Genomic DNA, 21,156 nt, shown 5'->3' with positions numbered 1-21,156 from the left:
GAATGTCCATTCAAATCAGAAATTCTAGGAGTATTTGGGTCTGCAATATAAAACTGAACTTCGAAGTCTGTCATTACAATGAGATACTGACATTTTGGACAGTGATCTCTAATAAAATTTATTAGAATGTGACTAGCTTTTTCTTTCATCCTAATCTCCATATGCCACATTTTATTTTTTCTTTCCCCTTGCCGTTCTACCTACGTAATGAAGCTGAAGATGTTTGTGGCTAACGTACCATGCAATTTTCTGTCATATGTCTCTATGTTCTCCAGTGAAGAGTGTCTGAAGGAAAGCACAGTTCTCTGACTCGTTCATCTTTACTACATTCAGTTGTAACACTATCCTAGGTAGTGATGGGCAGTGTACTTCCCTGTGTTGCTTAAGAGTTTTGTGCTTTTTTTGAAGCAACTTTTCATTTCTACCCTGGGGCATGTTTATTTTCAAGACTTCAAGAAGGCAATATTAGTCTTGGTGCCTGGAGTTGCTGGAGGAAAAAAATGCAAGGATTTAATGTAAGGTGAGAATATCCCCTGGTGTAGGGATTCTCAAGGGTGTTTACTGAGAGAGGAATGGTAGCTGAAAAGACTCTTAGCCAGAGGGGCTCATAGCAGGGTGGTTTATTAGTACCTGGGAAAACTGGAGGGGTTGGAAATCTGCCATGTGGCCCCTCATCTAGATTTCATTGCCATTGCAACCTGTATTACAGCTGGGAAAGGATCACACCACTCAGGTGTCCTGGGATGGGGAAACAGCCATAGTTACCCGTCTTGGTTCTCCAGGCACATATGCTAAGATTTACCCAGGATCATGTACAATTCCTGTCATACTACTGTTTTCTTCCTCTTCCCTCATATTCAAGAAATTGTATCAGAATGCAAGTGAGTGATTTACTAGGGATGACTTTGAATCTACTTTATAAATTTAAAAATCATTTATCATTATCAATGTGATTATTTGTGACCTATTTCTAAGCCCTCCAGAGCTTTAAAAAAGATATGGGATCTGACTTTAACTTACAGTCTTTAAAAGTTTTGAAAATCTCCTGGCCACCTTGCTTTGGAAGAACGTCATTAGCTCTATAGGTCTTGATAGGATTATAATTGCATTGATTGTAGGAGCAACTGTAATTAACTTCTGCCTAGCTTTCTGTAGCTTACCCTTTTCTTACACATTTGTTTGTACTCCACAGGAACCCTGACATCATAATTATACAGCTAGGCAGTGGTGTACTATAATTTGAAACCTAATCCTCTAATCTCGTGTTCTTTACTTTAGGTTAAGCTGCTTACCTTGAATGGATGGAAGTGAGAAAGCGAGGCCCACGTATTATTATTTCCTTTCCTCATGCTTGTTGTTTAAGGTCATTGCTCATCCATTTCTAGTTCCCTTCCATACTCTTGCTTACATATTTTTTTACTTCACATTTTTTGTTTCCTCTTGGATCTCTTTTCCCCCTTTCAGTTTTGCTTGCCATTTTATTTTGTGCCAACTTAAAAACTTTTTTTGGTAAGGAGTTAATAAATATTTATTATATTTAAAAATAATTTTGAATAGAATATTTTAGTCTTACCTTACTATAAAAGAGCTTAATTTAGGAAATGAGTAAAAGTATTCCGTAAATGTAAGTAACCAATAAGAAAGCTAATCTAACCAATTTAAAAGCTAAAGAAGATAGTCTACAGAGAAAATTCTCTTGGATATGTTTTTTAAAGGTAATTTTTGAAGGTTTTCATGTGAAACACACTTAGTACAGTTTTTACTGTCAAATTGTTACAGAGAACAAGGGTTCTTGTATCATTGCAGGAGGGCATTCCACGACATATGAAGAAGCCACGCGAACAAAGCCAAGCACGCCATGGGTTTGTTAAAAGAAAGGAAATAGTACAGCACACTGTCAGGACGGTGTGAGAGTGGGCAGGCCCAGGAGAAGAGCAACTGCTCCGATGAACAGAGAAATTTAGGATTATATTCGAATGAGGGCGCGAACTAGTTAGTGGTAGCTTACAGGTGTTCCCAAGCAGGTGCTTGCTGACTGCTCCTTTCCGTGGAGAGGAGGGATTTTTTTATTTTCTTTATTTTGCTCTTGTGGGAACTGTCAAGGTGGCACAGGGTGTTTGTGTGTGTGTGTGTGTGTGTGTGTGTGTAGATTTTCCCTGCCCACAACGCTAATAATACTATAATCCATTACAGTTAGCTAAAGTTCACCTTGAGGGGCAAGATGGCCTCCTGGGTCTGCTCTTGGCCACCGGAAGCTAGTTCTGGCCCATCTGGTAGCTGCACCTTTTCCTAAGGATGTTCTCAGTTCCTCATTCCTTTGTCTCTTCTCACCTCCTCCTGCCGTTCCTCCCCTCATACCTGCAGCCCTGTTCTTTTCTGCCTCCAGTAACAAAATGGTTTAGGTCAAGGGAATTCTCCCCCACTTTTTACAGATATGGCCTGTTTTCTAAATCCTAGTTTTGTATTTAGTCCAGATAAATATTGAAGCTGTAACTAGAAGGATTTTGATGTAGATAACTTTCAGTCTTTAACATTTCTTTAACCAACATTAATTGTAATTTCTTAAAATTAAGTTTTAAAAATAATGTCTGATCAGTCTTTTAATTAGAAGTAGAACATATCTCCAGCCCATATAAGTTTGACCTCAAAAACTATATTTAGAACCATTTTCATTTTTGAAAGTGCAGTTTTTCACAATGGGTCACCTTTATGCCAAGTCTTAATAAGTCTTTGCAGTGAAACCTGAACCCGAGTTTTAACAATTGGTGGATTTTAAGAAGTGAAAAGTGAATGACAAGGAGGAATTCTAGCAGAGAACTGTGCTTGCTGTGTTAGAAGTATTGTGTTCAAATGTCCAGTGAAATGTGTATATTCATGCGTATAAATTGTATCCTGCTTGTTCAGGCTCCCGCGCTACTGTCACCTGTCCTTGAAGCCTTCTCTGATCTTTCCCAGGAAAGGTGACCACTCTTTCCTACAAACAGATGGTGTCCCACTGTTCCTACAAACATTGATCAGACCACTACTGACACTTCATTTCAGTTGTTTGTTTATAAGTCTGTTCTCCTCAAGCACTTAAGTCTCTTTAGGTAAGAAGTTATGTGGTGCCTGAGGACAGAATAGGTTTTTTGTTGGGCGAGGGGAGGGTGTATTTTGGGAGTCTTTATGTTGCAACTATATATTGATAAAATTATATTTCATAACGTGATTTTTTATGCTCATCTGTAGTGCAAGACTTTTGTTTCAGTTATTCATATGTATGAATGTATTCTGTTGTGATATAAAGTGTTCATATTCTTTGTTTTTTCTTAAACATTGCTACGCTGATTTTCATTGTTGCCATTTCTATAGAAGGGAAAGGGCAATAGATGCACCTATTATAACTGTGAATTTAAAGCCAACCAGTAAGCTCCAGAAGCCTCCCTCCCTAACCTCCTCCCATTTACAGGGCCTCTATACAGCCGGCACTACAAGTGTGTCTAGCTCATCATTGGAGATTAAATGAAATGCACTAGGGATAGACAGTTTTTTAAGATCCATAGATGGGACAATTCTCCAGTTTTCTTTGCTTCCCATCTCTGTCACATTTTATGGTGGCTTGAGTTGAATAGTAACAGTAGGAAACTTGAAATTTTCTTCCACAATTTAAAGTGGGTAAACGTGGCTTACAAATTCCAGTGGCTTTTATTTTACTGTTCTCATTTCTAGCAGCTCGAATACCATTTTGTAAGGTTTGTTATCTCTGCTTTCATCACCTGTCAGTAATTTTGGGAATATAGGTTTGAGCATGAGCAGTGATTAAGTTCTGTATTGCTGCCATGGATGCTTTACATACTGAAACAGAAGCGTACATAGCTTTATTGCTGTAAACACTGAAGCCTTGGAGCTACTTGACAAATTTAGAATTCAAGAATTGCAGTAAGACAGCCAGTGACCTGAGGAGTTCTTTTAAGGATCTGTACTCATGTGGAGTTATTGATGTGGGACTGCTTTGATTTTTGAGTGTTTTGATGTACACTTGATTTAGATTATGAAAAATAAATTGGCACCACACAAGTCTCCCACTGTCATAAAAAGTACATCCACTTACAAAAGATATAATTAAAACATAAAATTAAATGCTTATGGTAATTTGCCTCTAGAAGGTGTCTCCATTAGGGTAAGAAGACATTTTGGTTATGTGGATTATTTGTTACATGTATCCTTTGTTTAATATGATGACCTTGAAAATAATTGGCACTATTAGTTGTACTAGCAGTGCCGTGCAAATGGAAGAAAAAATTGCCTAAGAATGTTTCATTCCAATAAATGCTTTCAGCTTTCCATCTTCCATAGCTCTGTAGGACGCCCTCCTCCCCTTTTTTTTGTAACATGAGTTTTGATATTAAATAATCCTTAAACTTCTAGGGATTTGCACTTTGTATTATGACCTTATCTTAGCTTCCTTTCCAACCCACTTGCCTGTCAGGTAAGGTGTTGGCTTCTTTATGCTTTTCATCTCTGGAAACGCACTCTGGTAACATCAGGACGTTAGGAGGTTCTCTTCACTGAGGCTTTGATTCATGTTTTGAATTCTTTCTTTTTGGACAGTTGATTCTTAACATTCTTTCCTTATTTTAATATCTCTTCTAGGTGTCATTGTTTTATGTAACATTTAAATTTGTCATACTTGCTGAAATCTTAGTAGCTTAAATTGTAATGATTGTGTATTTTGGAGTCAATTCTAACACTTCACGTGAAGTTTTCCAACCTCGCTTTTGATAGAGCTACTTCTAACATTTAACCCAACTTCTTTGTTTTACTTTGCTTTCTTCTCAAATGAGAATATTTCAAGGGAGGGTCACACTGCAGTGTCAATATCAGAGAATGCTTGCTTTTTTGGGAAGTACCTACATATGAGGAATGACATTGAATGGAGTAGAGGAAAACTTTTTGGTTACATTTTTGTTTTTCTTTGTAATTAAGTAGTTAAAAATGCCTGTGAAGGATATGTCAAATAATAGCTCCAAGCCTTTTGTAGAAAAACAGATTACTTGAGTATTCCTTTCTCATGTTCTTCAATAATATTCAAATTGAAGTGACTAACTTTACGTGAGAATTATCTGCAGTACAGTTACTCTTTTTTTCTTTTTGTTTGAATTGTGTGCCAGTCCTCTCCTGCCCTCCGTTCCCAGCTCCCAACACCATGTTGGATTGCTTTACTAGGAAGTTTTCCAGCAGCCTGATCTAGAGCTTAGGGTTCAGGCAGGTCTTCTGAATGTGTCGTTAACAGGACTGGATTTGTATGAAATGAGTAGTTAAGTAAGAGACCAAGAAAACTTGGCTTAAGGCCTCTGGTGGTGGTGGAGGTGGGTGGTCACATATTAAGGAAACAATGAATGGCCATGAAAATCTGGTGGGAGGAATAAAGTATTGAAGGAAAGTCTGGCTGTTTTGTTTATAGAGCCTTTAGACAAAAAAGAAATTAAAGGGGGGAAAAATAAACAATAGGAGTCTAAGTTGCCAGCCAGATCACTGCTGCTTCTGTAATGTGTAATGATATTCTAAAGCTAATTTGTACAAACCGCTTTAGCTTTGGGAATCAAAGGAGGGAAGATTGGTTTGTGCGTAGAAACGTAATTAATAAATTTGTAGTTTGTAGATAGTTTTTTCTGTCACTCAATATCTGTGCTTATATTTCAGGGGTTGGTTCTTTTCTATTTTTGAATGACCATTATAATTGGCTTTCTGACATGTTGACAAGACTGGGCTTTCTATATGGGTGGGATGTTTTCCCTCAGTTCTAAAAGTGTTCAGCGCAGCACTGTAGGATTTGGAAAAGATTTTTCACTCTTGAAGATCCATAAACAACATTGAATATTGATTCAACTAGTATGGCAATTATTGTACAAAACATGCTTGATTTTTTTCACATAGGTTTTTCATCAGTATTGTGAATTCACAAATATGCATATAATTATGAATTATATAAAAAAACTAGTCTTTGATTCAAAATTTTGTGATATGTAATAATTAAAGTTAATGAAATGGTTTTCTAACATTCTTCAGTGAATTAGATCAAATGTAAAAACCAGCATGGAATCAGGGTTTTGTAGCATTTTATAAATAACTGCTAAAAGCCTCAGGCTTAAAGTTAAATTTGTTTAAACAGGGCTGAATTTTCTGTGACACTTGTAAGTAACAACTTAGAACGATGTTTATTAAAGATGGCTAATAAATCCACTGAGACACATTGGATCATTATTTAGTGGAGATGAAATGTGAATGTGCATTTAAAATGGAAAAGATAAAAGATACCAGAAGTATAATGTTTGAGTATGTCCCATTCTACATATAAGGCAATCTTCTTTTTTCACATTTGTATTAAAATTGCATATCTCTGTTTTAATCCCTTCACATCTTTATCGCTGTCTCTTCAGTGGTCTCTGGTTATTATCAGTTGATCTACTCACACTGAGCATGATTCTTCCCATCTGTTCTATTAATACTTCCTCCTTCCATTTCTTATTATATGTGATTGAACTGATGTAAAAACTGATGTTTTCACTCTCTTTTTTCTTCCAACTCCATTGTCTTGATTTCTTTTTCCCTCCCTTTCTCTTCAGTGAAATTTGCAGTAGTCAGAAAAAAAGTCAGTATTCATTGAGGGAGCATTCGTTTTCCATCAGTGCTAGGCGTCAGTGGCTAACCAGAAGGGATCAAACAAAGAAGCAATGTGTGTGCGTGTGTGATTGTGGTCTTTGCTTCACGGTCCCTTCATAAGGACAGCATGTTCGTTTTCAGCATAAATTTTCTCCAAAAAACTTAAAAAACAAAATCTTTTACATCTTTACTCCCTCAGCATGTTTCCCTGTTCCTCAGTTCTTGTTTCCTTTGCTTTCCAAAGACATGCCTTTTTTGAGACATCTTTAGTTTTATTCTTTATTTTGTCAAATTTAAGCTTGTTTTGGATGGTAACAATGTTGATAACTGCACATATAATAGCTAATGATTTTCAGTATATGTTTTTATTCTATGGTTTGTAGATTTAAGGAGCTAATTTTAAACATTCTGTTTGAAAAAGAATTTTTATCTATGTATTAAATTGGTTAATTACATTATACAATTTTCAGGTATAACAGTAAAACTTTTATTCTGCTAATCCATTATAAAAGCTAATTGTTCTGTGGCTGAATTTCCTTCCTTTCATCTTTGAAGGAGGGACTTTTATATTATTTCCTACTTTGTCTTTAGTGTACAATATTTTCAATTAAAAAAAACCCAGACTATTGTTAGGTCTGCCGCTCTTTAATGAGTCATTGGATTGGAAAATAACTCATATCATCAGGCAGAGATATGTTCCTCTATTTGCATGTAGATAGTGAAGATGAATAATTTATCAAATGTTATTAGTGGAGGCTGCATATTACTCAAGTCTCAGCAGGATATAATGAAATTTGTCTCATGCTAGTATGAAAATAGCATGCCTTTGCATAGTCATTATTGAACTTTTGGCGTCTCTCAGAGAACTATTTGTTATCATGCCAGTCTTGCTCACCTCTTTATTAACTGAACTATGGATTGAAGAGTTCACCTTATCTTGAAAATCTGTGAAATCTGGTATGCCCCATGGCTGCTTGACTCTGGCTATGTTTTTACATCAGAGCAAGAATTTTCAGAATGAATGAAGTGTGTAATGTTTCTTATTAAAGTGATTAGTGCAAAAAGGGCTATGACTCATGTTTTTATTACTGATGGTTTTATTACTTCTGGTCATGAAAAACTGTATAGGAGATGTTTAAGCAGTATATCTTTCTGAAATGAAGGGGTGATGAAACATGTATATAATTGCTTAGAATCTTATTGCTGTGCTAATTACGTGTTTGAAGTTATTTTAAATAGTTGCTTTAAAAAAGGTGGCTTTGATTTGCTTGTGACATGATTGTGCGAGGAGGTCAACAGATCTCCTAAGCAGTGATAAAGCTGGACAGTCAAAAACAAACCATTTCAGCACTCTGGAAATTGACTAAAAGCATTTATCCAACGGAGAAGTGTTTATGCATGAAAACAACTGAACTTTGGGTAAGGAAATGTGAGCCTGTGGTGTTTGTGCCTTGGGCACTCCCATTTTCCTTGCTCAGCTCTATGGACAGAGTTGTTCAACCATGGTAAAGTAGGCTAAGCTTGACTGCTGCTCCCAAGACGGCTCAGTTAACTTGGAGAACGGTCAGTTAAAGTGGAGATTTTGATGGCAAGTGATCGGGAGGGTCTTGGCTTTACCCCCCTGAAGTTCTGTGTCTGTTTGGTTCAGAATGGACAGGTGGACTAGCCAGGGATTTAACATGAACTTCTGGGATGTGAGACAGAAATAGGAGGTTTGATAAATCTCTACAGACAGCTGACTGGAGGTGGTGGTGCACCTGTACAGCTTAGGCTGAAGTGGGCCCAATCCACCCACACTTCCCTGCCTTCTGGAGCCTGCATGCACATCTATGTGGTGGTAGGATGCTGGAGCCTGCATGCACATCTATGTGGTGGTAGGAGAGGACCCAGAAAAACCCAGGAGAAAGAAAAAGTTGGGGTGCACTTGAAAATGGCCCTAACTTTGAATGCCTTTACCAGCTCTTACAGAAATCCAGTAGCAGATAGGAGAAATCTTATTGGCTCAAGGTGTTTGATCAAATGTGTGACCAGTCTTGCTTAAGAGCCATACAGGTATGGAGTTGACCACTGGAAAGTTGTGCTTGGGGCGGGGGGAACCAAAACAAAACTAAGAAGGGACATCAGTGACTATATTGTGGAGAGACAGATTTCGTAGATCTAGTCAAGGTCAGTTACTAAACAAAAACAGCTTTTGGGCAGGGAGGAATCTGAATTGAGAGTTGCTACAAAATATCTAAAATATCCAGTATTCAACAAAATATTATGATACATGCAAAGAAACCAAGTATTACCATATTTAGGGGAAAAAATGCAATACAAATTGTCTTTGACTAAAAATGTTGGATTTAGTAAAGACTCCAAGTACTAAGTGAAACCATGTTAAATAATGGTGACAGTGACTTGAAAACAATCACAAAAAGGTAGACATTACTAAAAAGAGCCAATAGAAATCTAGAGTTGAAAAGGAGAGTAACTGAAGTGAAGCGGTCATTAGAAGTGCTCAAGTGCATATTTGAAGTGGCAGAAGGAAAAAATCAGTAAATTTGAGGATAGGCCAATGGAAATTAGCCAATCGGAAAAACAGAAGAAAAATGAGAACCTGTGGGTCCTCAAAGACCCAGGTCCCACAAAGACCTGTGGGACAACATGTAGCACACCAACAAGTATGTCATGGGAGTCATATGACATGGAGAAGACACAGGAAAAGTGCCAAAAAATTAATAAAAAATACTGGATGAAAACTTTCCAAATTTGATGAAAAACATGACCTTATGTACCAAAAAGCTATATGAATCACATACAGGAAAATTACAGAAATCCACAGCTAGATATGTCATATTCAAACTATTAAAAGACAGAGAAAATCTTGAAAACATAAAAGAAAAATGACAAATTATGTACAGAGGAGCAACAATAAGATTAGTAATTGACTTCTCATTAGAAGTAATAGAAATCAAAGGTAGTAGATTGATATATATATATTGCTCAAAGGAAAAATAACTGTCAACTAATAATTGTATATCTAGCAAAGGGATCTTTCACAAATGAAGCACAATAAAAACACTCCCAAATTTAAAAAAAGAATTTGTTGCTATAAAACTTTCTTTAGAAAAAATAGTAAAAGTTTTTTAAAACAGAAAGGAAGTGGTACCAAATGATAACTTCAATTCTCAGGAGGAAATGAAGAGTGCTAGAAATGGTAATTATGTAGGTAAATATAAAGTACTATATAAATGTATGTATTTCACATTTTCTCTTTAAAGACATACAGTTGTATAAAACAATATAGCACTATATTTTTGGGCTTATACAACTATAAATGTGTGTGACAACAGTAGCACAAAAGAAGAGGAGGGACAAAATGGCAGTTGGATAATTGAATATCCATATGCAAAAAATGAACTTAGACCTTTACTATTCACAAAAAGTAACAAAGGGGATCCTAGACCTAAATATAAGAGCTAAAACAAAACTTCTGGAAGAAAATGTAGGAGAACTCTTTATGCCCTTGGGCTAGGCAAAGAGTTCTTAGATACAACAGCAAAAGCATGAGCTATAAAAGACAAAACTGATTAATTGAACTTTATTAAATTGAAAACATTTACTTTTCAAAAGATACTATCATGAATGTGATAGACTGAGAGAAAATATTTTGAAATCATTTATCTAATGAAGTTCTTGTAGGTAGAATGTATAAAGAATTCTTACAACTCAATAAGACAAATACTCCAATTAAAATATTGGAGTAGACATTTTTATTAGGATTTTTTCCAGAGGAAAAAACCAATAGAATTGTGTGTGTGTGTGTGTGTGTGTGTGTGTGTGTGTGTGTGTGTTTATAAAGAGATGCATTAGAAGGAATTGGCTCACACAATTATGGAGGCTGAGAATTCTAAAGATCTGCAGTCAGCAAGCTGAAGACTCCAGAGAGCTGAGGTGTAGTTTCAGTCCAAGTTCACAGCCCTGATAATCAAGAGAGCTGATGGTATAAGCTCCAGTTTGCTCGTGGGCAGGCACAAGACCCAAGCAGAGCTGATACTTCAGTCTGAGTCTTCAGGCTGGAAGGTGACCAGGCAGGCAGGAGGAGTTCCCTCCTACTTAGCTTTTTTTGGTTCTATTTAGGTCTTTGATCAGATAAGGTTCACCAGTGTTAGGGAGAGCCATTTGCTTTACTCAGTCCACTGATTCATATGTCAGTTTCATCCAGCACCACCATCACCAGTGCATCCAAAATAACATTTAGCTAAATGTCTGGGCATCATGCATCCCACTCAAGTTGACACATAAAATTAACCATCACAACATTTTACCAAACAGGACATACAAGTGGCTCATAATCACATAAAAAGGTGCTCAACATCACTGGTCATTACTGAAATGCATATTCATTCAAATGACAATAATATACCACTATAGACCCACTAGAATTGCTGTTGTCTAAACAGTTACAAATGAGGTCTTGGCAATGATGTGGAAAATCGCAAACCCTCATACATTGCGTAAAATGGTATCACCAATTCAGAAAACAGTTGTTTCTTACAAAGTTAAATATAAATTTACCACACGACCTAGCAATTCCATGTGTAGGAATCTATCCAAGAGAAACGAAACCATGCATCCATCTGAAGAGCTACATGCAAATATTCATAGAAGCATTATTATAATAGATATTAATTGGAAACAATTCAAATGTCATCAGCTGGTCAACAGATTAATAAAATGTGGAATATTTGGTATGGGAACAGGGATGGACTATAAATAAGCTTGAGGGAATTTTTGGGATGATAGAAATTTTCTAAAATAGGGTTTTTGTGATGATTCTGCAGCTGTATATTTATTAGGTTGGTGCAAAAGTAACTGCAGTTTAGAAGGTTAAAAATAATTGCAAAAACCGCAATTACTTTTGCACCAACCTAATAAAATCATTGAATTGTATGTTCACAATGGGTGAATTGCATAGGATTTACCTCAGTAAAGTTACGAAAAATAATGTGTATGTACATAATGAGCAAATGACAAAGTAAACAGAAAATAATAATTGGGGAATCTGAAAGGGATGGGAATTTTTTTGTACTATTCTCCCATCTTTTCTACAACTCTAGTTATTCAAAATTATAAAAATTGTAATGGCTCTTAAAAGTGGTCTAATTTTCTTTTGTCATGTTTTTCAAAAGCAACTTCAAAAACTTTTGTCTGTTTTTAAAAATGCAATCCTAAACTGTCATTTTCTCTCAGCTTGCTTATTCTTCACGTCTTTGATTTGCTGTTTGCTTTGAGCCGATAATCTGCTTTTGTGTTTCTCCCCTGTAGTGCAAAACTGGCCTGCAGGCCCAGTGCTCCGGGGAACCGTTCCTGCTTCATACACATGTCTGGTCTGTGCTAGGGACCATACCTTGTGGAATGACATTCTGAGGATGTGTGTTCCTCTCATCCGTGCAGTAAAATGTGCCAGTATTATAAGCAAAGCACTTTTGACTGTAGGATGTGAACACAGCTGTTTTTCCGTTTGGCATTATTTTTCTTAGGTTCGAAATCACATCTCTAGGTTGTTTTTTTTTTTTTTTTCATAGAAGAAAAAAGTTAAATGCATGTATTAACACATTTGATGAGAACAGGGAATTAACGTGAAGTTGTGTGACTCATGCTAATATATATTTGTGCTTTATTTAAAGGTCACTCTGTGAGGCTGCTGGGTCAGAAAAAGGATAATGGAAAACGGTTGGGGGGAGCACGACTGGATTTGCCTAAGATTAGGAAGAATCCACTGATAGAAATCATTTCCATCAATACCGGGTAAGCACTCAAACTTATACAATACTCAGTATACTCCATGAATTCAGTTTTGTTGTTTTTCCTGGACATGTGACATAGAAAAGTAGTTGAGCATTTTCATGGGGAAGAAAAATCAAAAAGCTCTATAGCACATGATTATAGTTCCCTCTAAAATGTTCAGATTACATTTGCAAGAAGATTTTATATCTTTGACTAATGTTATTCTAACTTCTTTTTGGTAATAACGTGGATTTCTTTTTCCAGCTATGCCCTGATTTGAATCTTTTTTTAAAAAGAGTATTTTATTCTGTGCAATGGTTAACACACCCTTCATTTTTGACTATGTTTTCTTTTTTTATTTTTATTTTTTTTTAATTTATTGGGGTGACAATTGTTAGTAAAATTACATAGATTTCAGGTGTACAATTCTGTATTACATCATCTGTAAATCCCATCGTGTGTTTACGACTATGTTTTCAATAAGGTGATAGTAAATACTGCCCAAGGTACTAACCATGTTTTGATTATTTCCTGTCTGAAATACATATTTTAAAATGTCACCCTTATGAGCTTTAAAGTGAAAATAAGCATTGTAACGGAAAGTTAAGGACTCTTAATCTCCGCGTCTTAGAATCTGAAGTTCTTCTGCCTGATTATAACTCTTGGTGTACTCATTCATACCTGGTTTTATTTGCCTTTATTGAATTTGGTTCCTTTAAATTTTGACTCCCCCTGGAAAAGGCACTTGTTTCCCACTTTACTCTATGTTATTGTAGTCTGCAAATTTGATGAGGCCGTGGCCTTCTGGTCCTTAAATGGTGGGAGTCCGTCCATCCGTCCATTCACACAGCGACTTCACAAATCTAAGCTGTTCTGCCCCTTTTTGATTTCATCTTCCTTTCCTGTTTTTAGAAATTGTTCCTCTGCCCCTGACTTGCTTTGGTACTTTTTTGCTGTGGAGAGCAGGTGAACTGACCTTTCCTTGTCCAGCACCTTGCCACCTCTCTCTAACAGTGTCTTCATTTCCTCTTGCATTATTGTAACTATGTTGTTGCTGGTCCTCTTTTCTCTAGTCTTCCCACTTTGTGGTTAATTCTTCACACTGCTGACAAAGACCAGGGAAGAACTCGTCTGGTTTCTTGCCTAAAAGCCCCATGAGGTGACTTTCAGTAGACTTGTATTATTTGTCATCGAACCGTGTCTGGCCTTCAATGTTGAAGATTCAGAAACCTGGACTTACCAGCTGAGATACTAGTGATTAAATCAGAATATAACAGTCAGAAGTGTAGTTTTTACACTGACCAAGGTGTCTAATATATTTTCTTTCTTGAATCTGAGCTAAATTTTAAGTATAAGGCTGTTTACTATTCCCTCTGTCTCAGTTATTGTTCTCCTTCCTTCAGATACGCATTTTTTTTTTTACTCCTGATTTCCTATATAAAATTGCAGCATCCCTACATTCCCTCTCCACCATATTTTCCTCTATAACACTTTTCACCCTTGAAATTGTCTCCCCTCACTGGCATGTAATAAACTCCATGATGGCAGGGAGTTTTGACTCTCTTGTTTACCATTGCATACTTAGTATGCAAAAGAATATACATGGTAGGGATTTAATAAATATTTACTTACTGAATGAGCCACTGAGTTGTGCAATTTGAAAGTTTAATGGTATTATGCTAAATTCTCTTCCCAGTACAGATTACCTTGCCAGTGGGACAGGAACAGCAAAGTCAAACGCTTTCCGAGAATCTCTCTCTCTCTTGCACTCGTGTGCTTTTTTTTTAATATCAGAATTGATCACTTTTTTCTGGCAAGACATATTCAAGTATGTTGATATGTTAGGGTCTGTCAAACGTTAGTGTATTAGGATTCATTGGTCTCTACAAAGTGACTTTGCAGCTACTTGGACCTACTGAGTATCTATTTTAACAGTTTTAAAAGATGTGTTACTGTTCTAGTCTTTGTGTACTTCTCCATTTTGTCACTCCCCACTGTATACTTCAGTATCCAGTCATACTGAACTACTTGAAATTTTCAAACTCAAGGTTCTTCTCTGTCTTTACTCCAGGCTTCTGTGCATGCTCTGGGATTTCCCCACTTGTCTTCTCCTTTCCCCATTCCCTTTGTCAAGACTCTTCCTGTGGGCAATATGTGTCCCTTATTTTGGGTGGCTGCTTGCTCCTCCCTCCATGACTGGGCTAAATCTCCCCTTCCATTGTGCACATATAACATTCCCTATTGATCTTGATTGTGGTGCTTCTCAGACTGTATAATTTTATTTTCCACTAAATTGTAAGCTTCTTGGGTTCTGAAAGTATTTCACTTATCATTATATTATTTATTATCTCTGAGTTCAGTGTATCGTCCAAAGTGAGTACTTAATACATATTTGTGGAATAAATGTTTTATTTTAAAGCCATTACTATGTTTTGTTGCCACACATTTTTAAAAAATTTGTTTTAGGAAGCCATTTTAAATAGCATTAAGTTAAAAGTTTTCATGTGCTATTTGAATTTCTCTTCTGCCGGATTAAGTATTTCTTAAAATGAGGCTACACTATAAACTTTTAAAAAGCTCACTGGATATTTGCTATTCACTCTGCATCCTCTCATGTCTGTCATGTCACATTATAAAAGTGACCCTTAGTAAGTACATTAGCAGATTTGCTTTTGATATTAAGAGAATTCATTCCCTACTATCTCTAATTAAGATTTGACTTTCAGTGCTCTCTGACTACTAATCATTTTCCTGAATGACATGTAGCCTTATCATTTGCTCTCAGATGAAAGCATCTCCATGAGTGTTTGTCCACAGGATCACTCTTAACATCTTTGCTTGAGTTTTATTTTATTTTATTTTTATACCTCTAGTGGAGCTCATTGCTTTTTTTACTCACATTTAAATGTTTTAAAAGAGTTATACCCATAATTATTTCTTTCAAAAAAATTATCCTTGTCAAAATCTTGATACTTTTCAAAGTTTTATTGCTTTCAAATTAAATATGGACTTCCAAGTTTCATATAAATTTTCCAATTTTCATTTAGGAAAAGCATCCCATGTACAGCAAGCTTTATTATGTACATTAGTAGATTATTGAAGTTACCATTAGACTCTACAAAGTTGTTATGCTTTGTTACATTTCTGACTTAAACTGTAAAAGGAATACATTCGTTGCTTTAGCCAATGAAGAAGTTAAAAATTTCAGATCACTTTCGGGTTTGGATGAGCTGAGAGGATTCCTTGCTTGATCACACTGTGTATAAGAAGGGGTTCCTTTTATGTCTGAAATAGCACTGGCCTTTTATCTTTATACCCTCTATTAATTTTATGTTCCGTTGTTCATCTGTATTTATGTCTCTGTATTGAGTGTATACATTTTCGTCTACTTGGATTATTGTTTCAGTTTACAGTGCTGTTTGTGTTTTCTGACGTCGGCTTCTTGAGGTCAACTGCCACTTGCCTAATACAAGTCTTATTTCCAGACCGTCCCTCCTGTGGTAAAGGCTCCCTGTAGAGGAAACATGAATAGGCACTTGCTCCTATAGTAGGATGATAAGACAGCGATATGGACATGCCTCTGAAAAACACGACGTGAGAATAAAGTTCATGAGAATTGCTCATGTCTGTTGTGTGCTTGCTGTGAAATGTATACTTTTTCCTGTGTGTAATCCTTGAAATAGCATGATGAGCTTTTTTAATAGATGAGGAAACTAAGGTACAGAGAGTTCAGTGACTTCATATTGTCATGCAGCTAGTAAATAACGGAGACTGAGACTTCCCTGTTTGCTCTATCAGATACTTTTGTGGATTCATAGGAGCAAGGAATCTTAGCTGGAGTGGTTGGCAGAGAGGGATCTTGTGGGAGCAGAATAATCTTGACATTATAGTGACTCCTGAAATGGGCCCTGAACCATAGATAGGTAGAATTTTGGTAATTATGTATAGAAGTGTGTTTGGTTTCTATTGCTGTTATAACAAATTACCACAAACTGGGTGGCTGAAAACAACACAAATTTATTGTCTTACAGGCCTGGAGGTCAGAAGTTTAACACACATCTTACTGTGCTAAAATCAAGGCTGTTGGAGAGAAATCTGTTTAGTTGCTTTTTTCAGCATCCATCAGCCACCTGCGTTTTTTGCTTATGGTCTCCTTCTCCCATCTTCAAAGCCAGCAACACTGTATTTCTTCGTGTCTTCCGCAGTCACCTTCCCTACCGACCCTGACTCTCCCTTTTTTCAGTGATTACATTGTGATTCATAGGGGCCACCTGGATAATCAAGGATTCTTTCCCCTTTTTAATGCCAGCTGATTAGTAACATTAATGTCATGCAACTTTAATTCCCTTTTGGTATGCAAGGTTCTAGGGGTTTGTTTTGGATAGGTACAAGAGAAAATTGTAGGTAGAGAAAAGAATGAACAAAAAAAGCGCAGGAGTGGACCGTGTAGTTTATGAAGTAGATAACTTTGTCCAGTTTGTCTGAAGTTTCCAGTATACATAGGGAAAAGTGGGATAAATTGCCTTTTGTGGGAAGAATCTAATTGCCTTAAAGTGAGAAATTACACTTAATTCAGTGGTCAAGGAAAAGGAGAGCCACTGAAATCTGGGGCAGAGGTGAGAAGTAATCGTAGGGAAGCATTAGCAAGGTTGTTCTGGGATCAGCTTGTAATGTGGATGGATACAAGGAGACCACTGAGGGGTCCGTTAGCCTCCCAGCCAGGAAGGAGTGGGGCCTGAGTGGTAGTTGTGGGACTGGAAAGCAAGGATGGCAGCAAGTTGTGGAAATGGTTTGAGAATACGGGCTTTGACCGACTCTGGTGGAATTATTTGTAACCATGGATTTGGAAGTTCCAAAGAATGGGTGGAGATAGAAATATAAAGCAAAAGAGAAGCTTTAGTTGGAGGGGTGAGAGTGAATGAGGTCACTAAAGGTGAGTGGTCAGTGCCTGTGTATAGGAAATAGGAGGAGACAGAGGCATCCTCTGTGAAGTAGGACTCAGGGATGGAAGTTTTATGACTATGGAATGACATACTGTCAGTTGCTTATGACCCCTTAAGAAGAAATAATACTGGGACAGGAGAACCGTTTTAGTACAGTGAGAAAATTAGAAACCAGGTTAGAAATTAGTAAGTTTTGCTACAGGAAGATTACTCTCTTGAGGAGTTTGGCTATAAAGTAAGAGAGGTGGTCTTTAGAGAATAGAAAAATATACATGTGTATATATATATATTTTTTATCTGAGCTAGTTTAGAGGCAGGTGAGTAAAGACTTGAAATACAGAAGGTGCCAAAAAAACGTATACACATTTTAAGAAAGGAAGAAAAACCTATTAAAATTGTAATACTCAATATATACCCATAAAAAAGATGACTACAAGTCACATGTATACATATTTTTTTGGCACCCCCGGTATATTGATGGGAGAAACTGTTTAAACCGGATCGTGGATACAGATAGAAAAGTAAGCCTTGCAAAGGAAGGGCACTTTTGTGCTTCCTTAGATGTCCTAGGAGTAGAGGACCTGAAGAAGTGTAAGTGTAGAACTTACCATTTTATTTTTCTTGAAGTTCTTGACGACCTTAATGTGGTTCAGGTCCTTCATGCTATCAGGCAAAATAAAGGGCAGTGTTTCACTGTTATGTCCCTTTATATTTTAGTTAATATACCGCAGTCTTTGGATGACCGTGACTTGTGCTAGGGCCATTTCTCGATTGGAACACACCCCCACGCCCTGCCCGGGACGTGTCAGTGTTTTCTTCCCCTGTTTCCTCCCTCTGATGGTGAAGTTCAATTGTTACTCTACCTTACGTATTTTTAGTAAACGGGCAGTTATATGTCATGTGAGAGTCTCATTAAAAATTTGGCCAGAAATAATAATTTCCGAGATAAAGATATGAAACTCAAAAGATTCATGGCAGAATGTTCCATTCTTCTCATTAAATTAGTAGAGTGAGGTCATAATTCTGAAACACAACAGAGTAGGATCTGTGTGGATATTTATGTAGAAAAGCATCAATTTCACGTACATGTGGAATCTAAAGGGCAAAGTAAATGAACAAACAAAACAGAAATAGACTCATAGCTGACGGTTGCCAGATGGGAGAGGGAATGAGAAGGTGGGTGAAAAGATGAAGGAATTAAGAAGTACAGATTGGCAGTTACAAAATAGTCATGGGGATGTAAAGTACAGCACAGAGAATATAGTCAATAATATGGTAATAACCATGCATGGTGCCAGGTGGGTACTAGACTTGTCAGGGTATCACTTCGTAAATTATATAAATGTCTAACCACTATGCTGTACACATGAAACTAATATAAAATAATGTTGGATGTCAAGTGTGATTGGAAAAAAAAAGAGAAAGGTATCAATCAACTAAGTGCTATGGGCAACATAACGGCGTCAGCATGTGCATCCACAAAAGTAGTGAGCTGAGGTTGAAAAGCTCAGTGTTTTTTTTTTGGTCAGAGGACCCCATTTATGTGATTGCCTTATATTTTCTACTACTGAGAATGGAGTGTAGAGACAGAAGATAACATAGGGGACAAAAAATCAAAAAAATCAGAAATTGGACGATAAATATCTGTGCTTTATTTTGCCTTTTCGGTCACTATTGAAGTCGTCATTTTTGACAATACCTTGGAAGTTTTCGTTCTTCGAAAGCTGAGCGTTGAGTGCTGCTTAGCAGTTCTGATACAAGTTTCATCATTTTTTAGATACTATTATTAGGTTATCCTGAGTTTGAAGGGATAATCCTCTTCGGGGCTAAACACATCTTAGAAAATACTGTCTGACCCTGTAATACTTTACTGATACTTTTTCTTTTAAGATTTATCTTGTCTTTCTTGTTATTTGGTATCTGTCAGAAATAAAATGGTGATATATGGGAACCTTTAAAGGGAATCTAATTTTCTTTGAGATTGTGTACTTGAATTTATTATCATTTTTAAAAGTATCTGTTACTTTTTCCCCTTTGTGACATCTTAGCTCCTGGAAAACAAACAAACTTGGATGCTTTCCCTTTCTTTCTATAATGTCCAGAATTTATCAGTCCCTATTCCAATGCTAGATACATGGTGCTCTTCCAAGTACATATTTGAATGAATGAATGAAATAACAAGAATGCAAATTTATTTCATGTATGTGAAGCTGCTTTTAGAGAAATATAATTACTACTAATGACGTTTTGTTATCTTTCTCGTTCTAATGATTAAAACATTAATCATAATAATTAGTTATTAATTATAATAGTTGTGAAAATGTAATTATTATGTGCTAACCATAATACCTGGTATTGTGTTAGATATTATGATATATACAAACATAAACATTTCTCAAATCAACAAGTAACTAACATCCACTAAAATAATCCAAACCAGGCAGCTATAAACACAAGAGTTAATTGCAGCTCCTGCGTGGAGAGGATTTGTATCTCATTCTCTTCTGTATTCTGGGCAATGCTGTCAGGTCGCAGCATGACACTCTCTCTAGGTGGTGACTCTTTAGACCTCTGAATTTAAGAGCTGTGAGATAACTCAGATATCCTCTCACTGTCCCTCCAGGAGATGCAGTGGCAGCAACACAGTAAAAAGGTATCCTTTTCCTTGATCTTTGTCATCAAACAAGACTACTGTGCACAGTGGAAAACAGAAGCCTCAAATGCTGTCTTTTTTATGGTACTCTTAAATTACAGCTTTTCAGAAAATTGCATTCCTTAAAAAAATGATTTTTAGAGGTATTTAACTGGAACTACTCTTTAAAAAGCTTGAATTAGGGTTCCAAAGAGATCCTGTTAGAAATTTGAATATATGTGGTTTCGTCCTTATACTCAGGCGAATCTTTCTAATATTTTGGGAAAGTAAAATTTGGGATGTTTTACATTAGAATCTCTTTGAAATGACTACGTATTTAGTATATTCAATAATGATTCACTTAATCCTTATAGCTTAGCATGGTGTCAAGAAATAAGACCTTATTTTTTTTTAGTTCATGCTGTACTGTTGTTCACATATCCTCATTGTATAAGCCATAGTCTTGTTCGGAATCTACTTTCTTGAGAATAGCTGCTGCCACCTTGGTGCTGCCCTCAGACAGTATCCCAAGATGAAACATTTTCCTGAAAGACTTCAACACACTTTAGAGTCATTCATTTACTTTAAAATTATGAGTCAACATCTCTTTTTGTATACTGGGCACTGATGACTGCAAATTAACCTAAGCCAGTTTTGTCATGCATAGCTCTTAGGGATTTTTTTTTTTTTGATAGATAATAGTAGCTACCAATGAGGATTAGTTGCTTTCCTATACACCAGCTGTCAGGTTATAATGAAAACAAGTCCCCGTCCAAAATCTGCAATAAGAATTTATTAAGCAAGGTGGCACAGCCCAGCTGTTCTTGTGAGCTTGGTGAAGTCCTAATTCTCTTCTCCTTTAGGTGATAAAATCAGACCTTGCCTGAAAGCTTCCTTTAAGCCAGTTGAGACAATATTGTCAGCCTTAGGCAAAAGGAACTCTCTACACAACATCTACACAGTGTGTGGGGAAGGAGAGGAGGGACCAAGCCAGGATAATACCTGCAGGGTTCCAGCCAGTGCTACCCAACAGCTGCTCTGTGGACCAGTGTCCCGGGATTAACTATTGATGGCTGGTCTGCAGCAAGTATAGAAATCGAGAGCAAACATTTTAGAAACTTTCAAGGCACTTTATCATTGCTGCAATGTCTTATAATTCATTTTCAC

At 36.6% G+C, this 21,156-nt stretch overlaps 1 protein-coding gene across 4 annotated transcripts in view; it reads left to right on the top strand.

The window, feature by feature from the left end:
* CDKAL1 (CDK5 regulatory subunit associated protein 1 like 1) overlaps positions 1 to 21,156 on the top strand; it is a 623,742-nt gene that overhangs the window by 202,632 nt on the left and 399,954 nt on the right. For all 4 annotated transcript variants that reach the window (XM_033115842.1, XM_033115843.1, XM_033115841.1 and 1 more), the window contains one exon: positions 12,315 to 12,435. In XM_033115842.1, the coding sequence (XP_032971733.1) occupies positions 12,315 to 12,435 (121 nt within the window). The remainder of the gene's footprint in view (positions 1 to 12,314; positions 12,436 to 21,156) is intronic.

Source organism: Rhinolophus ferrumequinum, chromosome 9 (genome assembly GCF_004115265.2).
Source record: "Rhinolophus ferrumequinum isolate MPI-CBG mRhiFer1 chromosome 9, mRhiFer1_v1.p, whole genome shotgun sequence".
Lineage (NCBI taxonomy): Eukaryota > Metazoa > Chordata > Mammalia > Chiroptera > Rhinolophidae > Rhinolophus > Rhinolophus ferrumequinum.
The sequence above is the reverse complement of the archived record's forward strand: the minus strand, read 5'-3'. Positions and strand labels throughout refer to the sequence as shown.